The 18,037-nt window shown below is 41.1% G+C and overlaps 1 protein-coding gene across 1 annotated transcript in view; it reads right to left on the reverse strand.

The window, feature by feature from the left end:
- Positions 1 to 230: 230 nt before the first annotated feature.
- zranb3 (zinc finger, RAN-binding domain containing 3) overlaps positions 231 to 18,037 on the reverse strand; it is an 84,215-nt gene continuing 66,408 nt past the window's right edge. Inside the window, exons 18-22 of the mRNA XM_034150993.1 lie at positions 16,580 to 16,720; positions 12,526 to 12,684; positions 5,746 to 5,938; positions 1,534 to 1,665; positions 231 to 869 (exon numbers count right to left, since the gene is read on the reverse strand). Coding sequence (XP_034006884.1) covers positions 771 to 869; positions 1,534 to 1,665; positions 5,746 to 5,938; positions 12,526 to 12,684; positions 16,580 to 16,720 — 724 coding nt within the window. The 3' untranslated portion in view covers positions 231 to 770. The remainder of the gene's footprint in view (positions 870 to 1,533; positions 1,666 to 5,745; positions 5,939 to 12,525; positions 12,685 to 16,579; positions 16,721 to 18,037) is intronic.

The raw sequence follows: 18,037 nt of genomic DNA on the forward strand, positions 1-18,037 counted from the left end.
CCTGAAGCCTTGTTGCCATAGTAACTCTGCTCTCCATCTCTCTAAACATAGCCCTCCTGACTGACTTTAGCACTGTTCAGATCATCAAGCACAGCTGAAGAGGAGGGAGATGCGTGGACATGGGCAATAATGTTCCTGACTCGAGGCGATAAAACGATTTCCTAGCTTGTGGTTAAAACCGTTTTAAAAAGCACCGGAGGAACAGAGCAAGAAGAAGACATTAAACAAGATGGAAATAGACTTTTTATTTCACCAGGGAGCGTTCATCCATCTTCCAAAAAGGAAGAGGCGCCACATGTTGAGGGCGCCAATGAGGACGTTGTGTTTTTCTAGTTTAAATCACAAAGCCCCCATTTTTTTTTTTGTCACCTGCTACTTTTCACTAAGTTTGCACAATCTTAAAATAGCTGCATCTCTCTAAACAACCTGCTCCATTTCAGCCTCGAGTAAAACTGGGCCGTAATAAATCAGAAAGTAGCGCACGGGTGACGTTTCGGGGACGAGAGCGGAGCTGAATTAGCATTTAATGCAGTAAATGCAAGTAAATCTCCACAGGTGCAGCATTTCATCAGAAATTGAAGCATGAATTTGAAGGAAAATCCGGCTTTTCTATTCTAATCTGTCAGTGAATGGCGTTTCCAATACTTAAATGTGAATGTTGCCTTTGAAAGATCATGATGCATCCTCCATCCTCGCTGTCAGAAATGCATGCCAGCTAGGATTCAATGTGATTCAATACATTTGATACAAGCCCTCACTAAAGCTTCATCTCATTTCCTGAAGAAGAACCTGCTGATGTCTGATGCAACCTTGGACGCGGCAACGCTCTTTTTCTTCTGGCTCCGCTCTTTGGCTTGCTGAGCCGTCCTCTGTGGAGGGGGGAAAAATGAAACATGATGTAAGAGGTTAAATCTGAAGAGAAAAGTGCGATCAATATATCGAGCATCTCTAGATTAAAGTGTCTGAGTGGTGGCATCAACAGCGAGAGGCTCTTCTTATCGGTACGAGCAGCTCTCCACATCAGTTTACGCGTCAACATGTGAAGCGCTTCCTTCCAACCTGACACCCACTCTGACAGAAATGCATGCTGGCGTGAAAGTAAAGCACATTTGAGGTTACAATGAGAGCTTTTTCTTATTCTGAAACCAATCACTTCTGTTTTTTAAGAGGTGGATTGTCTGTGATTATGAAATATCGACTGGAAAAGCTCAAGGAGGACGATGTTCCTGAGGGCAACAAATGCTATATATCAATATGTCACACAGGCACATCATGTGATGTTATTACTGGCAATATATAGCTTTGTGAATGATGGTATGACTTTTGATCAATGTGTTTGACCATGTATCACATTACTGCCATCACACATGATCCTCAACATGAGTGATGAGGCTTTGCTTTCTTCACGGGGATAAAGGAGAGGTCCATCCTCCTTGTGCACCTTAAATGTTAGACAAATTGCTTTTGCCCCTTTAAGCCTCGTGGCTCTGAAAGCGGGTGTTATGGGTGCAGCGATGCAGAGGGTGCATGTACCGCTTTGTGGCAGACGGTGCAAAGAGTCTGCAGGTTTTCCAGAGAGCACTGCCCTCCTCCGCTGTACACCGGCCGGATGTGGTCCACCTGCCAGAAATCCCCTTCGACCGGGGCGCGGATCATCACGTTCAGCTGCAAACACACACACACACACACACACACAGTTGAACAGTGAGCGCCTCGGTACACACACTCCTTCGAGGTTTTCCTCATACTGTACTGAAGAGACAACAACGGTGTGTGATTGCCCTGCCCTCCCAGACCTTTTATCTATACTAAAGTTCCTTTTTTTTTTTTAACTGATGTGATGTCTTGACCTGCACACTATTCATTTACCTGTACTACATTTTTGGGGATTTATATCAATGTCTATGGTTGCAAAATTTGGAGAAAAATGACTAGTTGCTATCATTTTTTGACTGATATGCGGGTGAGATATGATTCACATATTAAAGTGGCCCTATTAATCTAATTTGAAGGTTTTATATTTGTATTTTGTGCCTCTACTGTGACATGTTTCCACGCTTTAATGTTAACGGCTTATAATGTTTGACTAGTTATTCCTTATACATCAGAAAATATACTCTAGTTAGAAATTAAACTACAGTTTGTTGTCGACAATACGGTAATAACGTTGAATCTAATCTTTAAAAAAGTGACCTAAATTGTTATTTTACAGCACCTGCTCTCATCCACAAACAGACAGAAAATATTAAACAAATGTCTTGCACCGCAGTGCGCTCCAACATGAGGTGATAAAAACAAATAAGCCTCAAGGAGTGAACATGACAGCAAGGTGTATACAGGAATCCACAACAGGAAATAATAAGACCTCGGATAAAAATGCTGTATGATTGTGAAGAAAATACGTTTTGATAAAAGCTAATAGTGCACCGAAGCAATGACGGTGAACTCTGACCGTATGTTATGGATCCCCGATCAGATGTAGACCAAAAGAAACCTAGAATATCTAAATAAAGCAATCATTTCTAACTTTATTTTAGGCTCAAGACCTTCTTAGGACCTGGATCGTGTCTTTACAGGACTAAATCATTGAACCCTGGGAACTAATCGACCTGGAAATTGAAGTATTTAACTTGTTGGTGTGTCTTTTGTATCCTGAAAAGAAACAGAGATAATAGGGAAAGACAGACATAGTATAATAATGAACACAGACTAGAAGAGAGAATAGAGAGTAGGCAAGAGGAAAGATGATTGAGAGAATTAGAAACAGAGGAGGAGAGAAGCCTGGTGGGAAGAGTTGAGGGCGAAAAATCCATTTTGGTGCTTTGAGTGCTACTCTGCCGACATTAAGGCAGCGAGCTGGAATTGATCCCAACAGATTTAAAGAACAGGCCCTCTCACAGGGGCGAGTTCACGTCTCTAACACACACTCAAGCACAAAGTCTCCATTCAATTGAACCTGCTTTTGTGCCAAAACCATGCACCTCGCTGCTCTACTACACACAACTAGATTCTGCTGACAGGCACCTAAAGGCCACAATAAATACAGCAAATGCACACACACCAAAATACCAATACACACATGGCTGAATTCTGTTATACACATCCTAGCACACACTGAAAGACACCCTAAGGTACACATGAATACCCCCCCCCACACACACACACACACACACACACACACACACACACACACACACACACACACACACACACACACACACACACACACACACACACACACACACACACACACACACACACACACACACACACACACACACACACACACACACACACACACACACACACACACACACACACACACACACACACACACACACACACACAGTCTCAGACATACACACAGTCTCAGACATACACACACACACACACACTGAAAGACACCCTAAGGTACACATGAATACCCCCACACACACACGCGCACACACACACACACACACACACACACACACACACACTGAAAGACACCCTAAGGTACACACACACACTGAAAGACACCCTAAGGTACACATGAATACCCCCACACACACACGCGCGCACACGCGCGCACACACACACACACACACACACTGAAAGACACCCTAAGGTACACACACACACTGAAAGACACCCTAAGGTACACACACACACACACACACACACACACACACACACACACACACACACACACACACACACACACACACACACACACACACACACACACACACACACACACAACACACACACACACACACACACACACACACACACACACACACACACACACACACACACACACACACACACACACACACACACACACACACACACACAAACCCCCAGTATGAACCAAAAGAATGAGCCTATAATCTCGAGGCTCCTCCAACGCTACGCCGTCTTATCATTTGGCTGAGTTTGTTTCCTCTAAAGCTTGCATCGATCGGCGCTGATGCTGCCGCCGGCACTGGGAAGTGTGTGTGTGTGTGTGTGTGTGTGTGTGTGTGTAAGGAGGAGGGGGGGGCTGGCTTTGCAGGATAACAGCCAACCAAATCAAACAGGCTTACTGGTCGAGGTCTGGCACTGGGAGAAAAAAAAATCAATGTGCCCAGCAATCCATTTACTGGGAGCTGGCCCCTTGGAGGGCAGTTCAACCTGTGTGTGTGTGTGTGTGTGTGTGTGTGTGTGTGTGTGTGTGTGTGTGTGTGTTGTAAGGGGGAGGTACTCGTGTTCCAGAGACAGTTTCATTGAATTGTTTGTACTTTCCACTGTGTAGACAGACTCGATTTGAGTAAATACAAAAGTACAGCTATTCCTGGATCCTATTATTTATTAATAATATGTTTATTTTTCAACAAATACAGCAATACATTGTAAACTACAACTGCCAGTGCTGAAAGGAACCAGCTGTGAACCTGCTTATAGAAACACCTGGTGACGAAGTGACAGTAAATTGTGGAGACAAGTACTGGATTTCTAACCGTCAACAGGCCTCAGTAGTAACTACATGCAGAGAGGACGCACAGTGGACTATCAGGCCGATATGCCAAGGTATGATTGCTGTTTTAATAGTTTTATATTTCATAAACTGTGATGATGGTTATCAATCATGTCTCGATTACTTAACAGCAAACATTCAAATCGGGTGAGACGACACGTTACTGGTGTGAGACAGGCTACAGGAGGAAAGATGACGCTGACAGGGCCACATGCACCCGAGATGGATGGCAACCAAATCCACTTTGTCAAGGTATTGCAAAGTCAACCTTATGTTTATAAGATGTTATTTTGTTTCCATATTTGGCTATAGAGGGGGAGTTTTTACTATATACTATATTGTTGACTTAAAGGCTACTTTTACAAGTGCAGCTAACATACTTGCCAACCTTGAGACCTCAGAAATCGGGAGCATTTCAAAACCACCGCGGGGTGGATCGCCGGAGCTGTTAGAACTACAATAAGCATGTTAATGTTAATCTAAGTGCACTGCCTTGCGGCCTGTAGCACCATCCTTGATGATGGAGCATGTGTGTGGGCTGGACCTGTACTATACAGGAAAGGAGTGAGCAGAGGGTCGAGTTGTGGATTCTTGTTCTGTTTTCTGTGACTATCTTCCTCACCCTCTCAGACTTTCAGTTGCACGCGCTACTAAAGAGACGCGCTACCATGGAAACTAAACAATGGTGTCGCTGTATTAAAATCCGAGTGGAAACAGTCGTGAGTAAATCTGATTTTGTCAGAAATCGGGAGAAGTGTGGGAGAAACATGACCCCGGGAGGAAACCGGGAGAGGGCTATGAAATCGGGAGTGTTGGCAAGTATGAGCTAAACACAGGAACAACCGTTTCCCACCAATCAGGACACAGTATTAATAAAAAAGTTGATTCCTTTCCCTGCCAATCAGGACTGCTTTCAGTTTTATTACCCCGGATACAGGCTTATTAAAAAAAAGATTAGAACATATTAATGAATTATATATATATAATTTATTATGATTTATATATAAATATATATATATATAAAAATCTCTGGCCCCCGAAAGTGTCTCTTGGATTAATTTTGGCCCTTGGTGACCTCTGATGTAAAGGGTCTGCAAACGTCCATTCTTCAAGTGTATTTTGATACTAATCCATTTGTACTCAGCTCTAACGAGGCTTTTACTTGCTTAGTAAGCACTACTAATGAACTGCAGAAAACAAACATGGATTCCTTTGAAATATCTGTAATAAAATAGCAATTCCTCCACCTGTTTGAGTGACATCTGCGCGAGCCAAGTGCTCTCCAGCATTTCCTTGCGCTGGTCGGGCGGGGCGTCCCGTACTTTGAGGAACAACTCGTGTGCTTGGAGGCCGCAGTGCTGACAGACGCCCTTTTCCGCCTCCAGCACACGAGAGCGCATGTACGTCTGGCTGGAGCGCAACTGGAACTCCTCCTGGCACCTGTGGGCGGGGAAACAAAAATAATCTGCTTTAAAACTTGTTGGGAAAATCCTGAATGTCCTCTTCCAATATGAGAGTACACCTGATAACAAAGGTATCCCAACTGTAGCTGTGAACATGACAGGATGTGTGATTACCTAGAAGAGCATCAGGACTGTTTGAGGCATATGATAGCTATGTGATTAACATGATGATTCAGCCTCTATGGAGATAGACCAGTGGCGAGCCGTCAGGGCCCTCTAGGCCCTCTGTGAGGGCCTAAGATATTCAAAAAAATAATATTTAAAAACATTAAAAAAAAATATATTTTTTTTAAATATATATTTTTTTAATATTATTTTTGTTATATTTTTCATTAGTTTTACCGAAAAAAAAACTTGATTTAATAAAATAACATTTCCAAAGAAATAAATCCTTCGAATCTGCCTGTTCAGTCTCTGTTTGAATGTCAGTTACTAGAGCGGGCCCTCTGCGATTCACAGAGGGCCCGCTATAGTAACTGAACGAGAGAGTAATGTCAAATGACAGTACAATTGACCAATCATATCTTCCCTCTAAATGGGTGGGTTTTATTATCGCGGACTAGATGACAAGTTCCGCCCGCTGTGAAACTGTTCTTGTTTCCATAGCAACAACAACTTCCTGTCAACAGCGTGAACTCGCCTTCAAAATAAAAGCATGCCAAATTACACTTAAGACATACAACTGCAACGAAAGTAACAAACACAATGCAATATCATTTTCAATGTCAAAGAACACAAATTGGGTTCACAGGTGTTGTTTTGTGTGGTAGAGGGTCGCTGTCATTGATGCGTTTTGCACCCTGGGCCGTTGTTTTGATATTCCGCTGAAGTATACGCTGTGACGTAATAACTATTTTTTTTTCTTTTTTTCGAGGGAAGGGGTGGGGGTCAGAGGGCCTAGGTATAAAGCTCACGGCTCGCCACTGAGATAGACATATGACAAGCATGCTCATTTCTGACGTGGAGCTAATCTGAAGTAAACATTGAATACTGCTTTCTATTCCTCCATCTTGTGACTGTGTAACTCCCTCTCTTGGATATCAGCATGTGAAGGACACTGTTCAGGAACTAGTTGATGCTCTGTGTGTGATGACTACTTTTTTGAGATTTTGGGGAAAAAAGTCAGAATTTAGAGATTTTGAGTAAAAAGTCAGAATTTAGAGATTTTGATAAAAAGTCAGAATTTTGTGATTTTGATAAAAAGTCAGAATTTTGTGATTTTGATAAAAAGTCAGAATTTTGTGATTTTGATAAAAAGTCAGAATTTTGAAAAAAAAAGTCAGAATTTTGAGGAAAAAATACAGAATTTTGAGATTTTGAGAAAAAAGTCAGAATTTTGAGATTTTGAGAAAAAAGTCAGAATTTTGAGATTTTGAGAAAAAGTCAGAATTTTGAGAAATAGTCAAAAACCAACATTTTGAGAAAAAACTCAGTATTTTGTTCATGACAGGATGTATGATTACTTAGAAGAACCGGTATTCCTCCATCTTGTGACTGTGTAACTCCCTCTCTTGGATATCAGCATGTGAAGGACACTGTTCAGGAACTAGTTGATGCTCTGTATGTGATGACTACTTCCATTCTGGAGAGGATCAGAGATACATGGATCCTGAGATTGAAGCTCAACCCGGTGACCAGTGAGTTTTCTAACATAATATTGGAAGAGTAAATTCAGTATTTCCCCAACAATACTTAGAACAAAAACAGTTCCTTTATTCTGTGAGGAAGAGATATTTGTGTCTCTTTTATCAGGGTTCCTGCAGGTTTCGCCAACTCAAATTTAAGACTTTTTAAGACCTTTTTAAGACCACTTCGAATAGAATTTAAGACCTATTTCACGGCAAGAAAGTATGAAGGAAAATTGCTATGAAAGAAGAAATACGTCCCATAATTACTTACAAATCAAATGTATTCATGTTCAACATAAGAACAATGACTGAACATAACAGCATAACAGTACAGAACTGTGTTAGCCAAAAAGTGTGTATGTGTCTCTGTGTGTGCTTGTGTGTGTGTTAGGGCTGTGCAATTAATCGTATTTTAATCGCAATTACGATTTTGGCCTGCCACAATTACAAAAACAACATAATCGAAAAAAACTATTATTTAGCTTTGCTAGGTTGTGACAGTGCACTACGACATATTTGATCTAATTAATTTTAGTCTAATTTATTTGTATTTATCATATTTACATATGTTTAGTAGCTTGTTGAAGTGCGCTCCAAAATATTTGTTGATCTTGTTTATTGGTATTTATTATTTTGATATTATTTATTTAAATATATCATTTATTTAATTAATTTTTTTATTGGTTTTTCAGTTGAATTATACGTTCAGGGTAATCAACAGTTAAAAAGATACTGTTCAAATTATTATTTGTTTTAAAGTTCAATAAATGGATGTTTTCAAAGTCAATGAATAATCGTATTTATTAATCGTGATATCAATTATTGACCAAAATAATCGTGATTATGATTTTTGCCATAATCGAGCAGCCTGTGTGTGTGTGTGTGTGTGTGTGTGTGTGTGTGTGTGTGTGTGTGTGTGTGTGTGTGTGTGTGTGTGTGTGTGAGAGAGAGAGTGAGTAACAAGAGCTATATTCAGAGCTCTGCTGCCTTGGCTGCAATCTTTCATCGTTGCTGTTGTATGATTGGTGTTTAACTACGGTATTTAGCGTATACACTACAGCATGGGTCGGCAACAGGCGGCCCGCGGGCCATTGTTGGCCCGCCAGCAATAATATTTGGCCCGTAATTTTGAGAATAAAAAATAAAAAAATATTTTGAGATTTTTTTTTTCGGACCGACAGTCGCACATATAGGCTATAATGTCCGAATAGAGAATCTACCTACACCTGAAGAATGCTTATTGTACTTTTATCTATGTTGAGAATGAATGACATACAGCACAGGCACAATCAGGCAGCGGGGTGAACTGACGTCAATTAAAGTACTTATTTAAAGGACACCTATCATGCTATATTTAAATGATATATTGTAGGGCCATACCTATATAAGGTGTATTTATACGTTTCTGTTTTCAAAATACCAAACAGATCATGCATTTTAGCCATGCCTCATTTCACTCTATTTGCTGTTCTCCAGCCCTGTTTTTGCAGGGGGCTGATTCTGTGAGCTGCAGCTGACCACGCCCCCCTGCAGGAGAGGGGAGCGTGCTCTGATCAAGTCAGAAGAGGGGGAGAAAAAGAGATCTCCGTCCTCCGTGTTTTATTCTTATTTTATTATATAGAGTCGTTATTCATTTGTTTTAAAGCTCAATAAATAACAAAGAAGACCTTTGACCGGCACTTTTCTAATTTTGTCCGGAAGATTTAAACTTTAACGGACATCTTGACCGGCGAAAGAAAACCTAACTGAAACTCTGCCGCACGGTCGTTCCTTGGAAGAGGCGGAGAGGTGGGTGTTTGTCATCTGCTGGTGGACTAACCGGAGAGAATTACAGTGCTTGCCTCGGGGAGAGAGAACAAAAGCCACAGCGGAGAATAAACAGAAGGGTAACCATGGCAACCATGCGCGGGAAGTCTTCTTCGCTGCTTTTGTGGCAGACTACAGCGCCACTTACAGGCCTGGCATATGTACTACAGCGTCTCCAGCGCTTTCGAGCGGCAATGGCCGGCCGTGGCCCAACCCCACATTCCCCTGATAGGTGGAGAGTTGGCCCAATAGCCGTAGCGCCACCGTCCTGACGTCAGGACAGTGTTCAAATCTGGATCAGTTTTTATCAGATCCGTTGCAGCCCCTTTTTTAGAGATTTGGGTATGGAGGAAAATAGAGAGGGTTGTGTTTTCTGACACTTGGTGAGTTCCCTGGAACACCGGGGACACATATTCATGTAGAAAAGACGTACAAAAGTGCATTTTGCATGATAGGTCCCCTTTAACTATTAAATACATTGAGCTGAGTAAAATACTTGGTTACTGATTAATTTAGGTTATAATATATTAAATAAATTGCAAAGCAAAACATGCTGTAATTTATTTATTTTGTATTTTTTAAAGGTTTTCAACCTGAAAGAATCCTAATGTGTCCTTGAAAAGTTGAAATAAAGAAGATAAAGAATAAAATAAAGAAGGATTCCAGTTGTCCATGCGTCCTCTGTTGCCCTTCAAGCCTCTCAAATGTGGGCAAACACTCAAATAAATGCCAAAAACCCAGAGAACTTGACAATACTTATCAGAATAAAAGTATGTTAAATAACACTGCTACCTAGTTAATAACTCACTCAGTGGAGGCTCGTCCATTGAGGAAAGGGAGGACCATCCTCCCTAAAATTTCAGAAACAAATAAACTTTGAAGAGAACAATAAATGCACCTCAATTTAAAAGATAAGTCTGTTAAAATACAGATAATAGCCCTGACTTTTAACATGGGACTGAAATGGGGCTAGAGACGACGAGCCTCCCTTTGGGCGGGTCTATCCAGAGGCTCTGGATTGGGCGCCTATATCATCAGTGAACCAATCAGCGGATCTGACTGCGCATCAGAGTGTTGATGGGGAGGGTTATCAGCGATATCAGAGTTTTTTCTGAACCGGGGAACAGGGGCGCTGCGCCCTCTTACCAAAATCAATTCCTTGAATTAGGCTTTGATTATGTTCTGGCCCGCCATCTTGTGGCTCAGCAAAAAATTGGCCCACGGCCAAACTTACTTGCCTACCCCTGCACTACAGCACCTCCGCTTTTAGGGTTGACGTAGACCCAAACGTCGCCCGGAGGTCCAACGGTGTTGTTGCGGGAGCTGCTGCACTAGCTAACGCTGCACTAGCTAACGCTACATTAGCCAAACAAACGCTAATTTCTTTTGCAAAGGGTGCAGCAGGCTTCAAACACGTTCCCCTCCACTGGTTTCAACCAAGCACTAAATTCGATGTTTTCCAACCAAATACGGTAGAACTTACACTTCCCCATATTTATTTGTAAGTAGATTCGAAGAGACATGAGTTTCTGACTGCCGCTAGCTGAAGCTTGGTTGCTAGGTTACTAGCTGGGTGTTCTCCGTTAAGGGGCCGGGGGAAACAAAGTTAGTGATTACTGGTTCCATGTTGATTTATTTCAATACAAATTGTTGGGGGGAACTGAAAGGCTATTACCGTTACTTTGCAGCCCGGACATTTCCCCCAAAACACATTTTAGACGCGATCGCAACACAGAAGTACCTTTCAAATCCCATCATTTTTAAGACCTTCTAAATCATATTTAAGACCTTTCTTATTTTTTTGGCATATTTAAGACCTTTTTAAGGCCTTAAATTCAGATGATCAAATTTAAGACTTTTTAAGACTTTTTAAGACTCCGCGGGAACCCTGTTTATGATTCGGCTGAAAGGCTGCATTGTGTTTCGATCAAATACAGGTATAGAGGAGGGAAGGATCTCGCCTTGACTCAATGACCTGGATTCAGCTCTTCAAAACCACTTACGGAAATTGCATTTCTACTTAAAGAAAAGGACGTTTTTTCACTTAAAATGTAGGTGGTCTTATTCAAGGTGACAGTGTGAGTGAGCAGTGTCTGGCTCAGGGACAACACATCCAGAGACTGTAAAAAAAAAAAAAAAGCAGAATTTCTCCACTTTTCTTTAGAAATATCATTCATATTTTAGAGTTAAAATGCTTTGAATTAATCGTTGAAAAGATTAGGAAGAGGGCTATTATAAATATCGGAGTTGTAGTTCAGTCAAAAGCTATTGCATTCATCAAAAAACTGTAAGTAAATCATCAAGGTGAAATCCACATTATAGTTTATGATTTTGTTTCGCATAAAAGCTCGGAGTTTGATTTCATTTGAGCTGCCAGATGGGTGGGCTTTGTCACAAAGGACAGTCGGCACTGGGAAGTTAAAGCAATGGCAAACAATTTAAAAGTTAATTTAATATGCTTTTTGATTGATCCCTAATGAGGGCATTCATTTTACTTTTTGCAGGAAACCCTCCCATCTGGTGCTCCAAGTAAAGACTTATAAGCAAACTGTTTTTGTGCAACTATTTACAAATACATGCACACTATAATTATCTTAATCCTCCTGATGTCCTCTGGTTTCTTATGTGTCGGGATAAGAGGTTATTTAACCTGCCACACAAATAACATGGATGGTTCCTGTTGGGAAAATCCTGAATGTCCTCTTCCAATATCAGAGTACACATGATAACAAAGGGTATCCCAACTGTAGCTGTGTGCATGACAGGATGTATGATTACCTAGAAGAGCATCAGGACTGTTTGAGGCATATGATAGCTATGTGATTAACATGATGATTCAGCCTCTATGGAGATAGACATATGACAAGCATTGATGCTCTGTATGTGAGGACTACTTCCATTCTTGAGAGGATCACAAATACATGGATCCTGAGATTGAAGCTCAAGCCGGGGACGAGTGAGATTTTTCTAACAGTTCCATAAGAAGGGGAAACACTAATTTGGTCAAAGATGAAATGATATGCCTTATACAAACGTAAAACCGAGATGACAGAAAGTGCACAGTTCACAGGAAGACAACACACAAAGGTTAGTCTTGTTTCTAAACTGCATGTGTTGAGTGTTACTGTACTTGTGGCTGCAGAAGCGGGTGTCCCAGGCCCCCCCGGTGGTGGAGCAGTGCTGCTGGCAGGAGAGACACAGAGGGACGCCGTCACTGTCCACAGCCTGCAGGAAACCTGACTCTGAGGGCGGCTGATCCTCCATCGTCTCACAGGACTCACTGACTGCGCTGCAGAGACACACAGAGGAAGAAAGTTATACTCAGTGTGTCAAGAATAGAAATTAATGTGGTGTGGAAATAAATATAATCCAGAATGTCAGTAAGTTAAAAAGTAAGCTTTAAAAAAAATTACAAGCCCACGTTGAAGGATATTTGGATTTTCTAACCGTGCAACTTCCGTAAAAATATCCAAAATACATAAAAGACATGGGTAAAACTTACACTGATGATTAAATAGCATAAATGATAACATACTTATTTATTTGATATGCCACAATTTGGGCGAGTGGAGAAAGTGTCCAGAATGTATTAGTTTAAAATGTATCATTCAAGACTGATTTAACTCAATTATCCCACATTGTTCACAGGACTCGCTGACCGGGCTGCAGAGAGGAAGAAATGTATACGTTCAAAATATAAGATTCAAGAAATGTATGACAGAGACTCAGGAGTAAATGCTTCATAAGGTGGGTGCTTGGAGGATGAACTCAAAGAAGAAAACGGCGAGTGGATAAAAATGTATTTGGTGTCAAGAAGTTTCAAATGTAAGATTCAAGATTGACTTCATTATCCCACTTTATTCCAACCGTGATACATCCATAAAATCCTCCAAAATACATGCAAGACATCTACAGGACACAAGAAATGTAAAAACAGACACTGATGCTTTAAAACGGATACAAATCATTAGTTAGTTGGTTTCAATCTGGATATCATACTTGTTTATCTGATCTGCTACCATTTAAAGTGTGCGAAAAAGGACAAGGTGTCAAGTTTGCATTCAGAGAAAAACAACTATTTATTGGAAAATGTAACGTGAGAAGTAAATTCTGACAAAAATATACTCAAGGACAGACAACAGAAGGAGACCAAACATCCTTCATATCCAATTAAAGTATATTTTAATTGCAACCCAAGAGGAGAGAGAGTGGCCGTTTCTCAATGTCGAGGAGGCTTGCTTGGTAGCACATGTATGCTGGGCATTTAAACAGTCCTTCGGCGCCACTCGATGACGTAGTATGCTTGAAACAGTGGCTCTGCAGCAGGTATACTCGACATTGAGAAACGTTCACTGACTGCTCAGGCACCCATACTTGTAGCTGAGCAGTCAAGCAAAATCAGGTGTCAGCCATCTCTCCTGATTGGGAGAGTGGCTAACCAGGGACTTGAGTCGAAGGCCTAGGGGCCGTCACAAAATGTAGACAAAGTTTCTTATATGGAAAAAAATACAATCCATGATAGCTCAGTCCAGTATAAATGCTAATACTTAAGCATTAAATATGTTAAGATATGCAAATCCTAACAGGACTGTATGTATGATTTAATGTGAATTCAGGAGAAGGCTCGTAAATACTCAAATGTATTTACAGGAAATTGGGTTTTTAGGAATATTCTTTAGGCCCACAAAGAGGATTTATAAATGGATTCAGTCCGTGCAATCTATTCTTCATATCTGTCTGATTGAGGCGGCTTGGCTGCTGCAGATTTCCGCCCTTTGCACACTTCACTTCAAAGGGAAGTTACCTTGACCCGTGCGATACACATCCGCCTGCACGCCGACATCCAGATTCAATACAGAGCTCAGTTCTTTCAACATTAGAAAAGCAGTAAACACAATTCAGAACGCATTCATGCAATTTAAAAATAATATCTGCTTGCTTTTTGTGCTGCAGCTGCAGAGTTGTTGGACATATGGCTGGTGTGTGGGAAGTGTCTCCATACTGTGTGCATATATACATGATGGTGATGCATCTGCAGAACATTTCAAGTGTGTGTGTGTCTGTCCTTTTGGCAGAGGACAGCGGGTTTGGGCGTCTGCCATGTTGTCCCAGCAGGGTGCTCGAGCCACATTGGAGAGGACAGATGGACCAAATTCTCTTTCCCCATGGTTTACAATGCAGACTGACAGAGAGAGGAACAAAGAGCCAGAGACACACAGCACTACAGAGTGAGATTTAATCATTGAAATGGAGAAGAAAAAAACACCCTCACAAAGAGGAACCTTGCCGCTTCAAAGTTGAGAAGATACCAAAAATTGGAAGTACCAAGAGACAATGCTGTGCCAGCAACATCTAGCAGATGAAGGGGAGACGGAAATAGACTTTTTTAACTGATGTGCCCACACTGAGAACGGTGGAAACACGGTACTTTAGAGAAGAAGTGTAACCCAGAAATACACGGTGTGCTACTAATGAATGCATTAGCAAGGAGTATGCATATTAGAGGGTTGTCACTTATGATATGTCCTTTACATTGAGCTTCAAAGTAATTAAAATGCATGTATGCACAAAGGCAGTTGACAGCTCTACATGGCAGAGTGAGGTGTATGACCCCAGAAATCACGCAACATGCCAGAGAGTGTTTACCGTCAAGCTCGTCTCTTACGCTTCGTACGAAACCAAAGGCAAGAGAGAAGAGCGCTGTCAATCAGTGGAGAGGAAGATTGTGTTTTATACAATTTAATGTGTGTCTTCCTGTGGACAGGGAGCCCACCGCAGCAGATGAAATGGAAAAATTTCTCGTTTTAAAATATGCCTTTTTTTACTATGAAGTCCTCTATAGGAGTTTTACGAAGAAGCTTTGATCGTCTGCCGTCATATTTGATATCATCATCACCCTTCAAATGAAACTCATCCTCAGTTTGAACGGGGAATTTAATCAAAATATAATGTATGAAAATCAACTCTCTTCGCACGTTAACTGGACAAGCATTTAGAGAAATAGTCGTATGCTATACAACATATACAATTTATGTTTCTGTGTTGTTAGACATCAATGTTAGCCTTTAAAAAATATACATGTATGTATTCTTCTGCTAAAAACACATGTATAATAAGACCTATAATAAGACCTACATGTGCACTTCATGGTATATCAAAGACATTACGGTGTACATGTGAAAAAGAGTGTGAGTTTGGGGCAGGTTTCCATAGTGATATTCCCGCCTGGGGTGAGCTGCTTGTTTCTCACTGAGTAGATTGTATTATGGTCTATATTTACTGTACTAACATGCAATGAGAGGCCTTTGTGCTTCCCTCCCGCAAGGCACACACAGATCTCCATGGAGACAGCTAAGGAGAGGAAAATGAAAATACAGAAAAGATGAAGGGCATCATCTACATGTAGAGGCATCGACGTGAGAAAACACAAACACGAGATTACATGTTGATGTATGTGAGGATTTTGCACTTGTAATTAATTAATCAATAACAGCATATAGGAATAGCCTTCAGTCGTTTTAGAATATGTAATGTAAAGAAAAATAAAGAGCTTTTTGAACATTAAAGCATTGAGACAGAAGAGACACTACATACTGATATACACCTGAACATCAGCAGGAGAGGACTCTTTAAAGTAGAGACACTACATACTGATATACACCTGAACATCATCAGGAGAGGACTCTTTAAAGTAGAGACACTACATACTGATATACACCTGAACATCAGCAGGAGAGGACTCTTTAAAGTAGAGACACTACATACTGATATACACCTGAACATCAGCAGGAGAGGACTCTTTAAAGTAGAGACACTAGATACTGATATACACCTGAACATCAGCAGGAGAGGACTCTTTAAAGTAGAGACACTACATACTGATATACACCTGAACATCAGCAGGAGAGGACTCTTTAAAGTAGAGACACTACATACTGATATACACCTGAACATCAGCAGGAGAGGACTCTTTAAAGTAGAGACACTACATACTGATATACACCTGAACATCAGCAGGAGAGGACTCTTTAAAGTAGAGACACTACATACTGATATACACCTGAACATCAGCAGGAGAGGACTCTTTAAAGTAGAGACACTACATACTGATATGAACCTGAAAATGAGCATTTTAGGCCTCTTTAAGACTTGTTAAGACCTGAGGACATCCACCCTTCACCTACCTCTCTGAAGCAGGTGGTTTCTCTGATGCCAATGACTTCCTCTTGGTGAAGAAGGCTTCCTTGGTGACCAATCGGACGCTGCCCCCCTCCTGCTGGGCCTTGCTCAGGGAGGCCTCGGCCACATCGTCTTTACCGAGGTATCTGTGAAAATAGGATAAACGGAGGATTTTCAGACGTTGTATAACCAAAAGAGCTTGAAGAGAGCTGATTCACATGTAGTGGGTGCAAGGAGATGGATTCACCAGCTCTCTCTGGACGGCATTAGTACCAGGTAAGATGGGAAATTCAACGTTGCTCAAGCATATCCGTAATCTGAGTCATCTGGCGGTGGGACTCACCCACATGAATGTAACACACACCGACACCCACAGAACTGGCAAGCCTCTACAAACAGTGCAATGCAGCAAAACTGTTAAAATCTCACCCTCATTGCTCATTTTCAATTCTTTCTGTGAGTTTTGATTCTGTTTGTCCTCTTCCCCTGCTGGATCCTATCACTTCTCCAGCTGCACAAATCTAATTTCCCCACAGGGATCGTCAATCATCTAATCTAATCCATCCAGCCCGCCCGCCTCTGGTTTTTATGGCCCTTGTAATACAGATCCTAGGTGTGCAAGTTGAAAATTGCATGAAACACTACGTGTCAATCTGGACAGGATTAAAATGACCCCAGGGCGACGGAGTTGACAAGGAATACAGGAGTAGAAAGAAATATCTGACTTGTTTGTTCGAGCTGGAGGAAAATTGCTGTGGTCTTGAGAGAAAAGTGAGCAATCAGATCATTTAGGCTTCAACAGAGGGCCGCTGTAATGGCTTCCATTCAGCAATTATCCCTCCTCTGTCCGAGGTCAGAGGTCAGCAGCTAAACTGAAGTCTTGCAGCGGGTAGAGGCTCGTGGTTTTGAGGAGGACAGAGGATGTTGAATGCTGAATTTTGCAAATAAACCAGCTACTTTTAGGTTTCATGATCACGCTCTGCAGGTATGTTACGATTTTTTGCATAAAATGTTGTGGTTTTTTTCTGTGTTGGAGCCGCAGCGTTTGACAAATATCCAGCCTTCTTGTAGAGTATGTAAAGGCTGTGCTTTAACCCATTAGCCTTGTTACAATATGCATCGGTTGAATACAGCAGTAAGGCGGCATGTAATGATTATTTTCACTATCAATTAATCATTAGGTCTAAAAAAGGTCAGAAAATATTAAAATAAGTCCACAGAAGTTTCTCAAAGACCAAGGTCATATCTCTAAATGTCTTGTTTTGTTAGACGAAAACTAAATATATTTAATTGTGTATAATATGAATTGGAGAAAATCACCTTTTTGTGATATTTCTGCGTTGATGAAAATGATGAAACAAGTATTATTAATGCATCAACTAATCTTGCAGCTATACGTAAATCAGCTATTCACTCCAATATGTTTTTCTCACATGCAAAACTTCCACATTTTTAATAAAACG

This window comes from Trematomus bernacchii, unplaced genomic scaffold (genome assembly GCF_902827165.1).
Source record: "Trematomus bernacchii unplaced genomic scaffold, fTreBer1.1, whole genome shotgun sequence".
NCBI lineage: Eukaryota > Metazoa > Chordata > Actinopteri > Perciformes > Nototheniidae > Trematomus > Trematomus bernacchii.